This window comes from Rousettus aegyptiacus, unplaced genomic scaffold, assembly GCF_014176215.1.
Source record: "Rousettus aegyptiacus isolate mRouAeg1 unplaced genomic scaffold, mRouAeg1.p scaffold_m13_p_6, whole genome shotgun sequence".
Lineage (NCBI taxonomy): Eukaryota > Metazoa > Chordata > Mammalia > Chiroptera > Pteropodidae > Rousettus > Rousettus aegyptiacus.
Window position 1 is genome coordinate 33832113 of NW_023416309.1, and position 17353 is coordinate 33849465.

At 34.3% G+C, this 17353-nt stretch overlaps 1 protein-coding gene across 4 annotated transcripts in view; it reads left to right on the plus strand.

Moving 5' to 3' along the window:
* Positions 1-17353, plus strand: part of BTAF1 (B-TFIID TATA-box binding protein associated factor 1) — an 88646-nt gene that overhangs the window by 56241 nt on the left and 15052 nt on the right. For 3 of the 4 annotated variants that reach the window (XM_016151287.2, XM_016151289.2, XM_016151290.2), the window contains 6 exons: positions 4331-4757; positions 5852-6042; positions 7688-7841; positions 8254-8372; positions 9742-9943; positions 10917-11065. In XM_016151287.2, coding sequence (XP_016006773.1) covers positions 4331-4757; positions 5852-6042; positions 7688-7841; positions 8254-8372; positions 9742-9943; positions 10917-11065 — 1242 coding nt within the window. The remainder of the gene's footprint in view (positions 1-4330; positions 4758-5851; positions 6043-7687; positions 7842-8253; positions 8373-9741; positions 9944-10916; positions 11066-17353) is intronic. The other variant, XM_016151288.2, reaches the window with a different exon arrangement.

Genomic DNA, 17353 nt, shown 5'->3' on the forward strand with positions numbered 1-17353 from the left:
CTTCCCAGTCAATCCTTGCCTCTCTCTGACCTCGAGTAACCATTGTTCAGATTTTTTCTCCACATAGGTAACTTTTGCCTGTTCTAGAATTTCATATAAATGGAATCATATACTCTGTGCTAAGGATTTTTTTTCAGCATGATGTTTTTAAAATTTGTTATATGTATCAATAACTCATTCTTTTTTATTGCCGAGTTTTATTTCATTGTATAAATATACCACAATTAGTTTAAAATTAAGCCCATCTGAGGATGAACACATGGGCTATTCCAGGTTTTTGGCTGCTATGAACAAAGTTACTATAAACATTTGTGTACAAGTCTTTGTCGATAATATGTTTTCATATCTCTTGGGTAAATACCTAGGAGTGGAATTGCTGGGTCATAGGGTGGGTGTTTATTTAGTTTTATAAAAAATTACATTTTCCCCAAGTAGCTATATCATTTTACATTCTAACCAATAATATGTGAGATTTCTGGTTGCTCTACATCATCACCAACATTTGATGTGGTCACACCTTTTAATTTTTGCCATTCTGATGGTTTTAGTGTCATTGTGGTTTCAGTTTGCGTTTCCTTGATGATTAATATGTTCATTTATTTTTATGTCATATTGTCCATTCATAAATCCTCTTTCTGAAATGTCTGTTCAGATCTTTTGTCTAGTTTTAATTAGGTTGTCTTTAATATTGAGTTGCAGTTTTATATGTCCTGGATACTAATCCTTTGTCAGGTACATGCTTTCTGAATATTTTCTCCCAGTTGTGTGGCTTTCCTTTTCTTTTTTTCTTTTTTGTTTCTTCATTTTCTTAATGGTGTCTTTAGATGGGCAGATATTTTTAATTTTGATGAAGTCTAACTTATCAATTGTTTTCTCTTATGGTTATTGTATTCTGTGACCTGTCTAAGGTACGTTTTCATGTCTCCAAGTGGTGAAAGTATTAACATATATTTTCTTCTAAAGCTTTGTAGTTTTAGCTTTTATATTTAGCTTTGTCATCCGTATTGAATTAATGTTTGTTTATGGTGTGAAGTAGAGATTAAATGTTGTTTTTCTTAAAGATATCAATTTTTCTAGCATCGTTTACTGAGAAGAGTCCCTTTCTCCATTGGATTGCTTTGACACCTTTGTCAGAATTCATTGAAGTATAAGTGTGTGTTTCTATTTGGGTTCTATTTGTTCAGTCTATTTGCCTCCTTATGCTGACGCCAGTGTCTTTATTATAGTAGCTTTGAGCTTAGTTAGTCCTTGAGGTTAGATAGTGTAAATGAGTTTTTTGGTTTTTTGGTTTGTTTTTTGAGTTATAGGATCAGAAACTGAGCCACTTGTGTTGGACCCTGTAAAATAGCAATCTTCATTTCATAGCCCTCTTTCTAATTAAAAAATTATGTAGTTGAAATTTTTTTGGTTTAACCAGTGACAGAAATCTAAAATTGCTATTTTTTCTGTGTTGTTCTTTTATAAAGTTGTTTTTCTGATCATTGTTGTTCTATAATTTTTACTTTTCCCACCCACATCCCTTTTTGACTGTCTGGAGTAAATATTAAATTTTCTTTATGGTCTGGGTTCTCTTCCTACTATTTCTGGCAACTTTTCTTTTTGAAATTATCAAACAGCCCCTTCAAGTTTTTGTTATTCAGACCTCTTACTCTCCAGTGGAATTACTGTTCTGTTTCATGAACTTCATTAGTAAGGTGGTTTTGACCTGGAATCTCTGGAAGAGAGTATTGATGGGAAGGGTAGTTTTTAAAAGGTTGGTTTTGGCCTTGGCTAAGAGCCACTGCCCTTTGGGTCTTTCATTGAATTCCTATTTTTCTTTACCTACTAAATATAGACATTTCCCTGAGGTCTCTCTTTGTCTCTCACCATTCTCACAATTTAGTTCTTATCCTCTTATCCATGTGCTATGCTAATTTCTCTTGACCTTTTATTTCTTCTATTAGGTATTTTTACTTGGATAACTCGCTGTCATTTTGAATTAAACTGGAATTTTGTTAACATTTCCTTTCAGAAAGTCCCACATGTTCACTTTTTTGTTTGTTTCCATGGCTAGAACTCAGTCAAAGCCCTTAGTCTTTTATAACTAGATCCTGACTGCTCTGCAAGCTGCCAGGCAGTCTGTGCAGACTAATAAAATCCTCTACCGCCACTCTAAATGCATCTGTCCCTTGCTTAAAAACATTATTTTCTTTCTCCTTGATTTTAGTTTTTTCCCCCTTATTTTCAGCACCTTCTTTAAATCCTCATCTCTTTTCTCCTCATTTCTTAGACTTTCTCCACTTAAACCTAGTTAGCATTCCTCTTGCAGAAATACACCACACTCACTTTCTGTTTCACAGTCATTGTCACTTGTCTGAGCTCTTGTTTGCTTTGCCAGGAATTCCCTACCCTCAACCCTCTGTACTCATCCCAACTTATCTCTTGACATTCCTCCATTTGCACCGTGTACTCAGGTCATGCCTGATAAGCTGTTTTCAGTTGCTTGGACAATGTTCCACTTTTCACTCCCTCCCTCACTCTATTTGCCCAGATGCCCCTACAACTCCTGACTTACCCATCCTTTAAAAACCCAGCACAGATGTTAACCTCCTGTGAGGCTTCCACTAATCTTGTCACCTTAGAAGAGTTAAGCAAAAGCAACTCAAGGGTCCCCACAGCAACTTGCACTTACCTCAGTTTTATATTACGTCGCCATAATTGTTTACTTATATATCTATCCCCCATATTAGTCTCTGTATTTTTTGAATTTATGAATTTTTTGAGTTTATGAAGACATCTTTTAATATTATTCAGTAAATATTTGTTGAGTGAATGACTGAATTTGGGATAATCAGAAAACTTTCCTTAGCTGCCTAGAATCATTGAAAATTGACAGAAGCATAGTATATTTAAGACAATGTTTTCAAACTTCTAGTAGTGAAACCCTGTTTCAAATAAGTTTTATGCAGAACTTATATAAATAAAACAAAGTGGAAAGTATGAGCTAAAAGTGGTATGTGATCATGTGCCTTTGCAGTGAAGAAATTGACAAGATCAAGCAGATATAGCTCACTTTAAAGTCTTTGGTATTTTATAGTCTTATTTGTGTGCCAGTTTTGTTTTTCATAGTAAGAGGCCAGCATTATCACTCTTGTCCATGATGGAATTGATCATTTTTAAGTCTGAAAAATTAGGTTCTTCATTTAAAAAAAGTAGGTTCTTCAGTGTTACACGCTTTTCTGACCAATATTGATCACACTTGATCTATTTATGGAACCTCTTTAAGATTTTAGTTACTTATCAAACAAGAAGACTGTTATGTAAGCCATCACCCAGTCTTTAGATGGTAATTGAAAAATAAGCCCACGCAAAAATGTGTTGAGATGTTCATAGCAACATTATTCATAATAGCTAAAAGATGGGAACAACCTAAATATTCATCAACTAATGAATGAATAAATACAATGTGAAATATCCATATAGTGGGATATTATTCAGCAAAAAAAGAGAATGAAGTATTCTTACATGCTACAACATTGATGAATCTTGAAGACATTTTGCTAAAAGAAACCAATCACTGTAGAGTACATATTGTATTAGTTCATTCACATGAAATCTATAAAGATAGAAAGTGGATAAGTGGTTGCATAGGCCTGGGAGGAAATCAGGAATGATTGCTAAGAGGTATGGCTTTTATTTGGATATGATGACAATGTTCTAAAATTGTGGCAATGGTTGTACAACTCTGTGAATATAATCAAAACCATTGAATTGTATACTTTAAATGGGTATATTATATGTGAATGATATATATGAATAACATTGTTTAAAAAGATGAATAGTCTTTTAATGGGCCTTGTAAAGTAGTCTGATGCCACAGTCTTATAACTTTAGGCAGCTCTTAGTAATTAAAGAATTAATGACTATTGTAACAGTCCTTCCCGCCCCTTCCCCCCACATTATTTGGGCATTTTCACTAGTAGAGGTCAAAGAAAGAATGAAAATAATCCAGTTAGTAACACTTAGCCACTTAGCAACAGCTACCCTAAAATTTGAGTTGAGAAGAAAAGGAAGTTTGTTAGTTTTGCTATTCCTTAACAGTTAATTTATATTGCTTATAGCTTTCTTATTTCACCAAAGTATTATGTGAGAGATGAGTGTGCTTTTCTCTCAGACTTAGACATAATGAGTTTGTCTAAATAAATTAGACATTTAGTTTATTGAGTACTAAAATAATACTAGATGTTATGAAACTTAAAATTGAAACAAATCTTGCTGTCTCCTCTTTAGGAGTTTATGGGCTATATTGGGGTTGATGTCATTAATGATCTTAATTTCTCTTTTTTAATAGGTCACTACTGTTTTTAATGAAGTCACGTCATCCTTTGATTTAAATCCTCAAGTATCACAGCTGTTAGATAGTAAACGACAGCAGGTCCAAATGACTGTTACAGAGACCAACCAAGAGTGGCAAGTGTTGCAGTTGAGAGTGCATACTTTTGCTTCATATGCAGTTGTGAGCTTGCAGCAGCTTCCAGAGAAATTAAATCCTATCATAAAACCATTAATGGAGACAATTAAAAAGGAAGAGAATACACTAGTGCAAAACTATGCAGCTCAGTGCATAGCCAAACTGCTTCAGCAGTGCACAACAAGGACGCCCTGTCCCAATTCAAAAATTATTAAAAACCTTTGTAGCTCACTTTGTGTGGACCCATATCTAACTCCTTGTGTCACATGTCCGGTACCAACACAAAGTGGCCAGGAAAATTCTAAAGGTACATATCTAAACCTTCATTTGGGGTAGAGAAAGAATTAACTATTTAACTGTATTTTCATTTATAGGTATAATTTAAGCACAAATCCTGTTTACCTTAGAGCTTTTCCCCATTTTGAGAGAATTTTCACATATTAGCTAATCAGATTACAACCCTCTAAACTCAAATAAGCTATTCACAAAACACCGTATCTCATATAAGATGACTGAAATCTGAGACAGGTGTTAACCTTTACCTTCTCTTTCAAGACCATTATTATAGGGTTTACTATTAACTGGGCTAGAAAACTAAATTGTGTCAAATGTTGATGAAAGTTCTTCCTATAAAACTGGCTTCTCTAGTGCATGTCTTATGAAATAAGTGAAGTCTGTTACCTTTAGCAAATTAGGTTTAACCAACTTACCTGTTTTCAACTGGAGAATTAATATGGAAAATAAGAACTGCTCTCTGATGGCTAGTCTTAAGGACCAATATTTCTTCACATTTTTTGGTCCTATATGCTTTTTTTTGTTTGTTACTAAGATTTTGGAAAAGCAAATTATTCAAAAGGTAATAGACTTAAAACTTTGATGAAGTATTAGTCTTGAAAAAAATGTGAACTGGAAAAGGAACATGGATATTTTGAATATCAACAACTTAAAAATGTAGTAGGGTGATTCCATTCCTTACCCCAACCTCAGTGCTATGTGAGGCCGCAATATTTTGCAGTAGTCAGTGTTTTTGAATTCATGGTAACTGTGGACATTACTTATGGAGAGAACCTGCTTACAATATTTTAATGTTTCCTTTTATGCCTAGAAGCTCATTCACTTTTTAAAAATGAATATGCTTTAACTTGAAAGCACAATCATTCTTGTTTATGATATTTCTCGTTAACATGATTCTACAACTTTGTATTAAGTATGGACCCATGCAGATATCAAAACGTTTAACTTAATGTTCTACATTACTGACAATTTTTTTTATTTTATCATCTAAAGAAAATGTCATTGGCCTATAAAAATTGAGGTTTAAAATGTAGTTTAAAAATGTTGTGTTTTTTTGCAGCAGGAAACATTATGCTTAAAAATTTAAAAAGGTTTTTTCCTTATTAGGATCCAACTCTGAAAAGGATGGAATGCATCATACTGTCACCAAGCACCGAGGTATAATTACACTCTATAGGCATCAGAAAGCTGCATTTGCTATCACAAGTAGGCGAGGTCCTACCCCGAAAGCAGTAAAAGCTCAAATAGCAGATCTTCCTGCAGGAAGTAGTGGAAATATTCTTGTTGAACTTGATGAGGTAAATCGCTTTTTTTCTTTGAATACTCTGATTTATAAACATATCTTTTAGATTGAGAACTAAATTGTCAACTATCATATCAGCTTCCAGAATGTAATTTTATATTTTTAAGTGGAAGAACTAGGATTAATACTCCAGCAACCCAATCTAGAAAAACTGCAAACTTCCTCAAATTTCTCATGCCTCAGATTTTTACCAGCTTAACTCTGATTATCTCCATAGGCAAGAAACCCTCTTAATCGTGGCAACATAAGTCATTCATCAATATAAACTAATTCACTCTTATAGCTGTGACTTCAGAGATGTTAAATAACAGTGAAAGCTAACTTTTTCTCAGCCTTATCAGTGTCAGAAATTATTGTTGATACTCAGGATAAGTTTGTAAGTGTCAAATAAGTGTCACCTACTTGATTTTTAGTCAACCTGGAATTTATTAAATGTGTGATGTGAGGTATCTAAATTTATTTTCTCATGTGAACAGCCAGTTATCACACTGCTGAATCCTTTTCTCACCAATTTATAATGGCACCTCTGTTATATATTGTGCTTTATATATGTGAGAATCTACTTGTGTTTTCTATTCTGTTTCATTGGTCTACTTTTTCTACAGTACTGTATTCTTTAAAGATGATAAAAAATGGTTTTTAAAAATCTAACAGTCACATTATTAATGGAATGAATGCTCTAGAGCTCTTTTGGTTCTAAGACATAGGAACTTACCTAAAGTCAACAGTAAACTATCAATGTTACGACATTTGTTCAATATATTTCTATAATATTTAGGCCTATTTAAAATTTTTTAAATCAAAATTTTAGTTTATTATCTATATTTCTTTTAAAATATTCTGTGAATGAAGGTTTTTTTTACTAATTATATTCTCCCCATAATAATTTTAAGCAAAAATGTACTGTGATTTTGATATTTATACCTCTGTGGTTTATATTCTTTTCCTCCACTTAAAAATAATTTGCCCCGAACAAGCCCAATTCCATCTGATCTTGGAAACTAAGCAGGGTCGGAACTGGTTAGTACTTGGATGGGAGACCACCTAGGAAGATCAGGTGCTGTCAGCGTAAAATATAAGGGATCGTAAGCTTACAAGGTCCTTGCATTCTGTGAGGTCAACCAAAGGTTGCTTCACCTAAAAAAATTTTTTAGTTTGTAAAATATATATGTATTTTTCAGTGGAGGGAGTTTTTGGTATTTAATTATAATAAAATTACTGCTAAAAGGTTATTAATTTTGTGGTTAGATTAAACAGAATGCTCTTATTCTATCCCTTAAGGACAGATCATTTTATCTCCTAATCGTGTGTCTAGTAAGGTTCTTTGGGGTAGGGAGAAAAAGAATAAAACTGGTCACTTAGGACTGTCTCTAGAATTAACACATATTCTATTTCTTATCTTCAACCCCGGAAAAGTATTTTACTTTGGAAGTAAAAATCTAGTTTGGGATTTTATGTTGCTGTAAATTTAATTATTGAAAAAATTTTATAGCTGTGACAGATATGTCCAATAATTGCTTAATTGATTAATGGTAACACTATGAATTCTTAGATGGTGACTTTATATTCTCTTAATAAAATTTCAAATGCATTACACTTTTTTTCCTGAAATTCTGTTTTTAACTAACATTTAATTTTAGGCTCAGAAACCTTACCTGGTACAACGGAGAGGAGCTGAATTTGCCTTGACAACTATAGTGAAGCATTTTGGTAGGGAAATGGCAGTGAAGTTGCCACATCTCTGGGATGCTATGGTTGGTCCATTGAGAAATACAATCGACATAAATAATTTTGGTGTGTACACATTTGGATTTTTAACAGATTTCGATGTATATCCGTTACATATATCCTTATAAAATAAAAAATACCTATACTTGTTTATCCCAGACCAGCTGGTAAGTTTTAAAATGAGATGTTGGTAAAAACATTTAATTTATTTCCATGTCATTTTTTATATTTTTTGCTTTTTATTTTTTTGTATTACATATTTGGAAATATTTGAAATGTATCATTATATTAAACTGTAGTTGTTTTGAGCATAGTACCCCAGTATGCAAATTAAGGGCATGGTGGTTAACTTTACATTAAAAAAAGCAAAATAGAGTCTCCCATGGTAACTGGGGAAGTGCTAAAATTTTTTGTGGGCTCTAGATTTTGAAATATTATTTGTAAGGTGATATGCAATTGAATCAATATATTTAAATAGATGGAAAGTCTCTTCTGGAAAAAGGAGATGGCCCAGCCCAAGAACTGGTGAATTGTCTGCAAGTTTTTGAAACAGCAGCAGCATCCATGGATTCTGAGCTTCATCCCTTGGTAACTAATGCAAGTGTAGTTTTCTTCTAGTAAAATAAATGTTCTTATTTTAAAAAGTCTGAGGGCTTGAAAGTGCAACTTTGATGTCATCCCTAATTGTATTTCCTTTAACATGATATAACTAGATTCTTTCTTTACTGACTGCACAACTCTTCTGGGCTGTGAGGCAGAGCTGGGTGCACAAATGATATTGAGCCCACTTGGAACCTTAGAATATAGGACAGTGGGGACAAGGCTCTGCTGACACAGAGGCTAGTTATAAACAGGAAATCAAGCTGTAGCCCTATTCATTCATATCATCTTAGTAATACAGCTTTAAGAAAAGAAGAACACATGTATAATAAAATTACTTCCCAAGATAAGTCTAAAGGTGGAAGGAAGTTACCTGCCCAAGAGGAAACTAGTCAGTGGCAGAGATAGAACACAGTTTGTGTTTTTGATTACTAAAAATATTTCTTACAAAAACCTTGGGACAGAGAGAAGATAAAAATAGACTAGAGAAGTAGTTATCTGGCTTTTCCATAGAATAAAGTATTATTCTTTCTGTGTAACTGCAATTTACAGTGTTGTGAAGGGTGCTAGTTCTACTTCTGTCTTCAAATCTAATGTAAATGGAATCTGAGAGAGTAGAGAAGAATGAATTTTTTCTGTTTATAGAGTAATGAAGTATGTTATTAAATTTTGCTTATTTATCATTAGTAAAGAAGGATAGAATCCATCCATATCCTTTTGCCCTCCATGACCAATAACATACATTTAACTGAGCTGTAAGATTAGTCTGTTGAGCAGGTACCTGGCTCTCATCAACATTAATCCTGGCACTCCATGCAGCAGACATTAAATAATGGGATGTAATCATAATGCCTGTGGTAAGCCAGGAAGTTAAAGTGTAAAATACACCTACCAAAGTATGATACCTAGAACAAAATCAAAATCAGGATTACACAACCTAGTGAATAGAAAATAATGTACCTAAATCTAAGCCAGTGCTACCAGATTTGGAGGGTGCTGGTGATATGTTGTGTCATTTTCCTAGCCTCAGTAGGAAAATCTTGCAAGTGCCTTTTGGTGTGTGCCCTGTTAATTTTGGAATGTATTGATCATTCCCTGATGCCTACGAGAAGATATTGAACAGGGAAGAAGTTCTGCACCTTTTCTTTCTTTTCTTTTGAAATGAGTTTTAATACCTTTGTTTAGATTTAGGTTAATTTTTTATTGAGGATGTTTTGACAGTAACATTTTGAGGTAATTGGAGATAGTCTCAGATTTAGAGTCACTTAAAATATTGAGAACTTCTGAGAATGGGCCATTATAGTTATATTTTAAATGATAGATTCCCTGATGAGTATTCTGATTGTCTTAAACTTTTTGTTTTTAGTTGGTACAGCACTTGCTTCATCTTTATATGTGCCTTCAGTACCCCAGCACTGCAGTGAGACATATGGCTGCTCGTTGTGTAGGAGTCATGAGTAAAATAGCTACCATGGAAACAATGAATATTTTTTTGGAGAAGGTTCTTCCATGGCTGGGAGCAATTGATGACAATATCAAACAAGAGGGTGCAATTGAAGCACTTGCCTGTATCCTTTTTTATTTTGAGAAACTATTCAGAAATTATATTTTATTTAAGCATTAACAATAACATTGATTTATTTAAATATGCACATAAAAAACCTGCTTGTTCCAAAAGGAAAACTACTTTTTTACATTTTATTTCAAAGCACTTCTATATTACATTATAAATACATTGCAAATATATTTATATTATAAAAATTTTTACACAGAGAGTTTGAAGAATTCCTATTAATTTGGAGAGCTTTCGAATAGGCAAGAATAATTTTATGTACTTTATGAACTATATATTTAGTAACTGATCTGTTTGGTTTATAATCAGTGTTTTATTACTATCAGATACTGTGTAGGTTGTCCTTATAAACATACTATATTTTCCAAGTTTGTTCATTATTTGGGTGGAAAACAAAGTTACTAAATTACTGGAGATATACCTGCAAGCTCTTTGCTAAGGCTGTGGCATCCATAGACATTGTGTAATTTGAAGTATCTGAAAGACAAAAGATGGAGATCAAATTAGTAGAAACTCAGGTTCAGAAATGCTAAAAATTGCAGGGGGACTGAATACTGGGCCTGCTATGTCCGGTTTATGATTGTTAAAATCCTGGTGGGAAATTGGAATTAATCTTTGACACCGAATTGTGCTCCCTTGCATTAACATAACTTAACTTTATTTTGGAATTGGAAGTCTAGAAACTTCAGTAATGAAAAAAACTTATTAGTAAAACTTTCTCCAGCCTTCTCAGATGACAAACATAATTTTATATTCTTAGTCATGAGAAAGTCACATAATGTTTACAAAGGAGCAACAGTTTGCTGATTCTATAATTGAATCATAGACCTTGAGAGACAAGTCTGTTCCCTAATAATACACTTGAGAAAATGCAGACTGTTATAGAAGTCACAATCTTGGTGTATCAGTTTGTTTTCAAAAATATCTACCTCAGAACCATTTGGAAATTTCCTTAATAACTTAATCAGGTGTAATGGAACAGCTGGATGTTGGTATTGTTCCATATATCGTCCTTTTAGTTGTGCCTGTGTTGGGAAGAATGAGTGATCAGACAGACAGTGTAAGATTCATGGCTACACAGTGCTTTGCAACACTAATTAGACTCATGCCACTTGAGGTAAGTGGAAAATGGTTGGTATATGTTTTCTATAACATCATAATAATTGTAACTTTTTAAAATTAAGTTTATTGGGGTAACTGGTTAGTACAATTATATAATTTTCAGGTGTGCATTGTAATTTCACATCTGTATACTTTATTGTGATTACCACCCAAATTCTAGTTTCCTTTAGCTGCCATATATTTGATCCCCTTTACACACTTCACTCTACCCCTACTTTGCTATATTTGACCCCCTTTACTCCGTCTACCTCCCCCCTCCTCCCTTATCCCCTACCGTCTGGTAACCACTAGTCTATAGTCCATGTCTATGAGTCTCTGTTTGTTTGTTCTGTTCATTTGTTGCTCTTAGGTTTATATCTCACATGTAAGTGATATCATGTGATTTTTCAACTTTTTCTGTCTGGCTTATTTTGCTTAGTATGATTATTTCAAGGTTCATCCATGTTGTTGCAAATGGCAGTATTTCACCTCTGCTATGGCTGAGTAATATTCCATTATATGTATGTACCACAGATTCTTTAGCCAGTCATCTATTGTAGGACACTTCAGTTGCTTCCATGTCCTGGTCACCGTGAATATGCTGATATGAACATCGGTGTGTAAATATCCTTAAGGATATGAGTTTTCAGTTTCATGGGGTAAATACCCTGTAGTGGGATTACTGGATCAATTCTTAGTTTTTGGAGGAACCCCCATATTTTTTTCCATAGTGGCTGTACCAATTTGCAGTCCCACCCAGCAGTGTATGAGAGTTCCTTTTTCTCCGCATCCTCTCCAACATTTGTTATTACCTGTCCTGTTGATTATAGATAGCTATTCTAACAGGTGTGAGATGCTATCTCATTGTTATTTTAATTTGCATTTCCCTAATAGCTAGCGATGTTGAGCATCTTTTCATATATTTGTTGGCCATTTGTATATCCTCTAGGGAGAAGTGTCTGTTCAGGTCCTCTGTCCATTTTTTGATTGGCTTGTTTTTTGTTGTTGTTATTGAGTTGTATGAGTTCTTTGTATATTTTGGATATTAGGCCCTTATTGGAGGGCCTAATATATTGCTTGCAAATATATTTTCCCATTTGGTTGGTAGTCTCTTTGTTGACGGTTTCTTTTGCTGAGCAGAAGCTTTTTAGTTTGATGTAGTCCCATTCATTTATCTTAGTTTTTACTTCCCTTGCCTTTGAGGTCAAATTCATAAAATCCTCTTTAACTCCAAGGTCCTTGAGTTTAGTTCTTATGTTTTCTTCTATGCATTTTATTGTTTCAGGTCTTATATTCAGGTTCTTAATCCATTTTAAGTTAATTTTGGTGTGTGGTGATAGACAACGGTCTAGTTTCATTCTTTTACAGGTAGCTTTCCATTTTCCCCAGCACCATTTATTGAAGAGGCTTTCTGTTTCTCCACTGTATGTTTTTGGCTTTTTTGTTGAAAATTATTTGCCCATATAAATATGGGTATACTGTGGGACTCTTGATTCTGTTCCACTGGTCCATGTGTCTGTTTTGCTGCCAGTTCCATGCTGTTTTGATTACTGCCGCTTTGTAGTATAATTTGAAGTCGGGTGGATTATGCTTCCACCCTCATTCTTTTTTCTCAGGATGGCTTTGGCTATTCGAGGTCTTTTGTGCTTCCATACAAATCTGATGTCTTTTTGTTCTATTTCTTTAAAAAATGATGATGAGATTCTGATGGGGATTGCATTAAATCTGTATAAGTTGATTCTTCCAATCCAAGAACACAGAATATCTTTCCATTTCTTTGTATCTTCTTCGATTTCTTTTAATAGGATCTTGTAGTTTTTATTATATAGGTCGTTCACATGTTTTGTTAAATTTATTCTTAGGTATTTTATTCTTTTTGTTACAATTGAGAAAGGAATTATTTTTCCACTTCTTTTTCTGACACTTCATTATTAGAGTATAGGAATGCTATTGATTTTTGAACATTGACTTTGTATCCATAAATTTTATTCTATTCGCTTATTATTTCTAGTAGTGTTCTTGTGGAGTCTTTAGGGTGTTCTATATAGAGAATCATGCCATCTGCAAATAGTGACAGTTTGACTTCTTCATTTTCTATTTGGATGCCTTTTATATCTTTCTCTTGTCTGAGGCACTCACTAGGACCTCCAATGTTATATTGAATAATAGTGGCAATAGTGGCCAGCCTTGTCTTGTTCCTGACCTTACAGGGAAGGTTTTTAGTTTTTCACCATTAAGTATAATGTTGGCTGAGGGTTTGTCATAGATGGCCTTTATTATGTTAAGGTACTTTCCTTCTGTACTGATTTTGTTAAGTGTTTTGATCATAAATGTATGCTGTATCATGTCGAAGGCTTTTTGTGCATCTATTGATATGATCATATGATTCTTATTTTTTAATTTGTTTATGTGATGAACCATCCCTATGCCTTCAGGGTGAAGTCCACTTGATCGTGGTGTATAATTTTTTTAATATGTTGCTGCATTCGATTCACTAGTATCTATCTTATTTAGGATTTCTGTGTTCATGAGAGATATTGGTCTGTAGTTTTCTTTTTTTGTGTTATCTTTACCAGGTTTTGGTATCAGGTTAATATTGACCTCATAAAATGAATTGGGAAAAGTATTGCCTTCTCTTTGATTTTTTTGGAAGAGTTTGAGGAGAATAGGTATTAAATCTTCTTATATGTTTGGTAGAATGCGCTGGTGAAGCCATCTGGACCTAGACTTTTACTTTTTGGTAGGTTTTTGATGATTGTTTCAATTTCCATACTGCTGATCAGTCTATTTAGATTTTCCAGATCTTGATTCAGCCTAGAAAGATTATATTTTTCTAGCTACTGGTCCATTTCTTCCAGGTTATTAAATTTGGGTTATATACTTTTTCATAGTATTCTTGTACAATCCTTTGTATTTCTGCAGTTTCAGTCGTAATTTCCCCTCTTTCGTCCCTGATTTTGTTTGTGTCCTTTCTCTTTTTTCTTTAGTGAGTCTAGCTGGGGGTTGTCAATTTTATTAACCTTCTCAAAGAACCAGCTCTTTGTCGCATTTATTTTTTTCTGTCGTTTTTTTGTTTGTTTTCTGTTTCATTTATTTCTGCTCCAATTTTGATTATTTCTTTTCTTCTTCTGACTTTGGGCTTCATTTGTTCTTCCTTTTCTAGTTTTATAAGATGAAGCATTAGGTTGTTTATTTGGGCTTGTTCTTGTTTTTGGAGATAGGCTTGTAATGACATGAACTTTCCTCTTATGACCGCTTTTACCATTTCCCAAAAATTTTGATATATTGTACTATCATTATCATTTGTTTCTATGTATCTCTTGATCTCGCTTTTTATTTCTTCTCTGACCCAGTTATTCTTCAGTAGCATGTTGCTTACTCTCCTTGTATTTGTGGTTCTTCCTGATTTCTTTTTGCAGTTGATCTCTAGTTTTAAAGCATTATGATCAGAGAATATGGTTGGTATGATTTCAACCCTCTTATATTTGTTGAGTCTACCTCTGTATCCCAGTATGTGGTTGATTCTTGAAAATGTTCCATATGCACTAGAGAAGGATCTATAAGAATGTATAATGTTTTGAGATGGAAGGCTCTGTAAATGTCAATTATGTCCAGTTGGTCTAATGTGTCATTTAAGGATGTTATTTCCTTATTGATTTTCTGCTTGGATGTTCTGTCTGTATCCAACAGTGGAGTATTTAGGTCTCCTACCACAAAACACTGATAGTGTTTTGCCCTATTTCTCCCTTTAGTTTTGCTAGTAATTGCTTTACATATTTCAGGGCTCCCTGATTGGGAGCATAGATATTAATGTGTTATGTCTTCCTGGTGTATGATTCCCTTTATCATTACAAAGTGTCCTTCAGTATCTTTCTTTACCTTTCTTATTTTGAAGTCTATTTTGTCTGATATTAGTACTGCTACTCCTACTTATCTCTGATTGCCATTTACTTGGAACATCATTTTCCACCCTTTCACTTTGAGTCTGTATTTGTCTTTGGAACTGAGATGTGTCTCCTGGAGCAGCATATGGTTGGGTTTCGTTTTTTGATCCATTCTACCATTCTTTGGCTCTTTATTGGTGAGTTCAGTCCATTTACATTTAGGGTGATTATTGAAATATGAGGTCTTCTTATAGCCATTTTATCTTTTGTTCTGGTAGCTCAGTGTTTCCATTGCTTCCTTGTCCTTGTGTTTCTGTTTTCTTTATTTTGGTTAGCTTTTGTGGGTTTTTCCCTTTGGTTCGTCTTGTTTTATGTTATATACTTCAGTTCTGAATCTTTGGTGTGTGGTTACCATTACAAATATGAAAGGATAGGTTTACACACACACACACACACACACACACACACACAGTCCTTTTTCTTCTGTGTGTACCTTATCTCTATTCCCATTTGAAAAATTTGGATCTTTGAATCCTCCCCTTTTCAGTCATTGTTGTTTCATTTTGTCCCTATGTATGCTGAAGGTTCATTACTATTTCGCTAAAGCAAACCTCTTATAATACCCCATTTTTAGAAAGAGTTGTGCTCCTCTGCTTCTATTTGCTTGATAGTCGCCTTACTCCTAATTATGTTTTTTTGGGTTTTTTTTTTTTTTTTTGATCATTTTGTTTTATAGTGAATTCTCTCAATTTTTTTATGTCTGGAAAGGTCTAAATTTCTCCTTCATATCTAAAGGAGAGCTTAGCTGGATACATTATTCTAGGCTGATAGTTCCTTTCACTTAATAGTTTAAATATTTGATTCCCCTCCTTTCTTCATTTATGTCTGTGCTAAGAATTCCAGCAATAATCTGATGGGTTTTCATTTATAAGTTACTGCTTGCTTCTCCCTGGCTACCTTGAGAATTCTGTCTTTGTTGTTGATTTTCGATAATTTTAATACAATGTGGCTTGGTGACGGCCTTTTTGGATGGAGATAATTAGGTGTTCTGTTGATTTCTTGAATTCTAAGCTCTAGCTCATTCCCTAGATTTGAGAAATTCTCGTCAACTATTTGTCTGAAAATGCTTTCTAATCCCTGTTCCTTTTCCTCGCTTTTGGTAATGCCTATTATTCTTATGTTGCCTCTCCTGATGGTATCAGCTAGTCCTTGAATTTCTCTTTCATTATTTTTCATTTTCCAGTTTCTCTCCTCTTCTTTCTGATTTATTTCTAGATTTCTGTCTTCGATATCACTGATCCTTTCCTCCATTTGGTCACCTCTATTTCTCAAGCTTGCTATTTCAAGTTTTCATCTCTTGCAGTGTGTTCTTTATCTCCAGAAGATCTATTCTGTTCTTTTTGAGGGTTTCGATCTTGCTCTGCTCATCTAGTTTTTTTCCATTCCTGAAATTGTTGATATGATTCATTTTGGATCTCACTGAGTTTCTTCAGAAGCACCATCCTGAATTCTTTGTCATTTAAGTCGCATATTTCTATGTCTGTAAGCTTATTTTCTGGAGATTTTTCTCTTTCTTTTTGAGATGCCTTGTCACCTTGGTTGTTCATAGTGTTAAATGGACAATTTCTCTGCCTGGATATTAATGGAAGTATATTCCACTGTTTTTCCTGAAAGATTTATTATATTAAGTAAGATCTCTCTTCAGCCTGTTGCAAAGAAGATGCTTTTATTTTGGTTTCCAGTAGGTGGCATCTAAGTCTCTTGGATCCCTGCTTTATATAAAGCGTTAATAATGCCTTTTTATTTTCTTGTAGATATTTAATCATGCTTGTTGCACTCAGTCTCAGTCCCCGTCTGTGTTAGAGACAGTTTCAGTAGCATTTGCTCAGATTCCCCTTGGGCTCTGCAGCGGTGTTCGGTCTCAGAGGATATGGTAGGGAGGGGTCCTCTGCGTTAGGGGTTGGGGGCTGCGTCCCAGACTCGGTTTTGCAACCCTGGCTGGTGAAAATCAACTGTTGTTTCTCTCCCATCCTGCTTCTCTGCTTTCTGCCCTGATGTCTGTGCCCTGCCACCGGCAGTGTGGAGTTCACAGCACTCCTAAGAAGGGCTGTTCAGGGAAGTCACCACACCTTCCCTCCCCTTCCTTCTGCAGGGAGCTCCGCTGGCTGCGAGAGGCAGCTTCTTTATTTCTCTCAGTCCACTACCCCACACCCAGGGTTCTGTCCTACGGTAGCTCTTAAGCGCAGATCCCATGCTCAAGATACGCTGGTGTGCAGTATGGGTGTCTTTTGTAGAGTTTTGGATGTTTGGCTTATTGTTGTTTCAAGGGGAGAAATAGGGGGATGTCTCTTACTCTACCATGTTTCTCTAAAACTTCAAATTATACTATTTTTAATTACTTTTTTTTTTTGCATTTATAA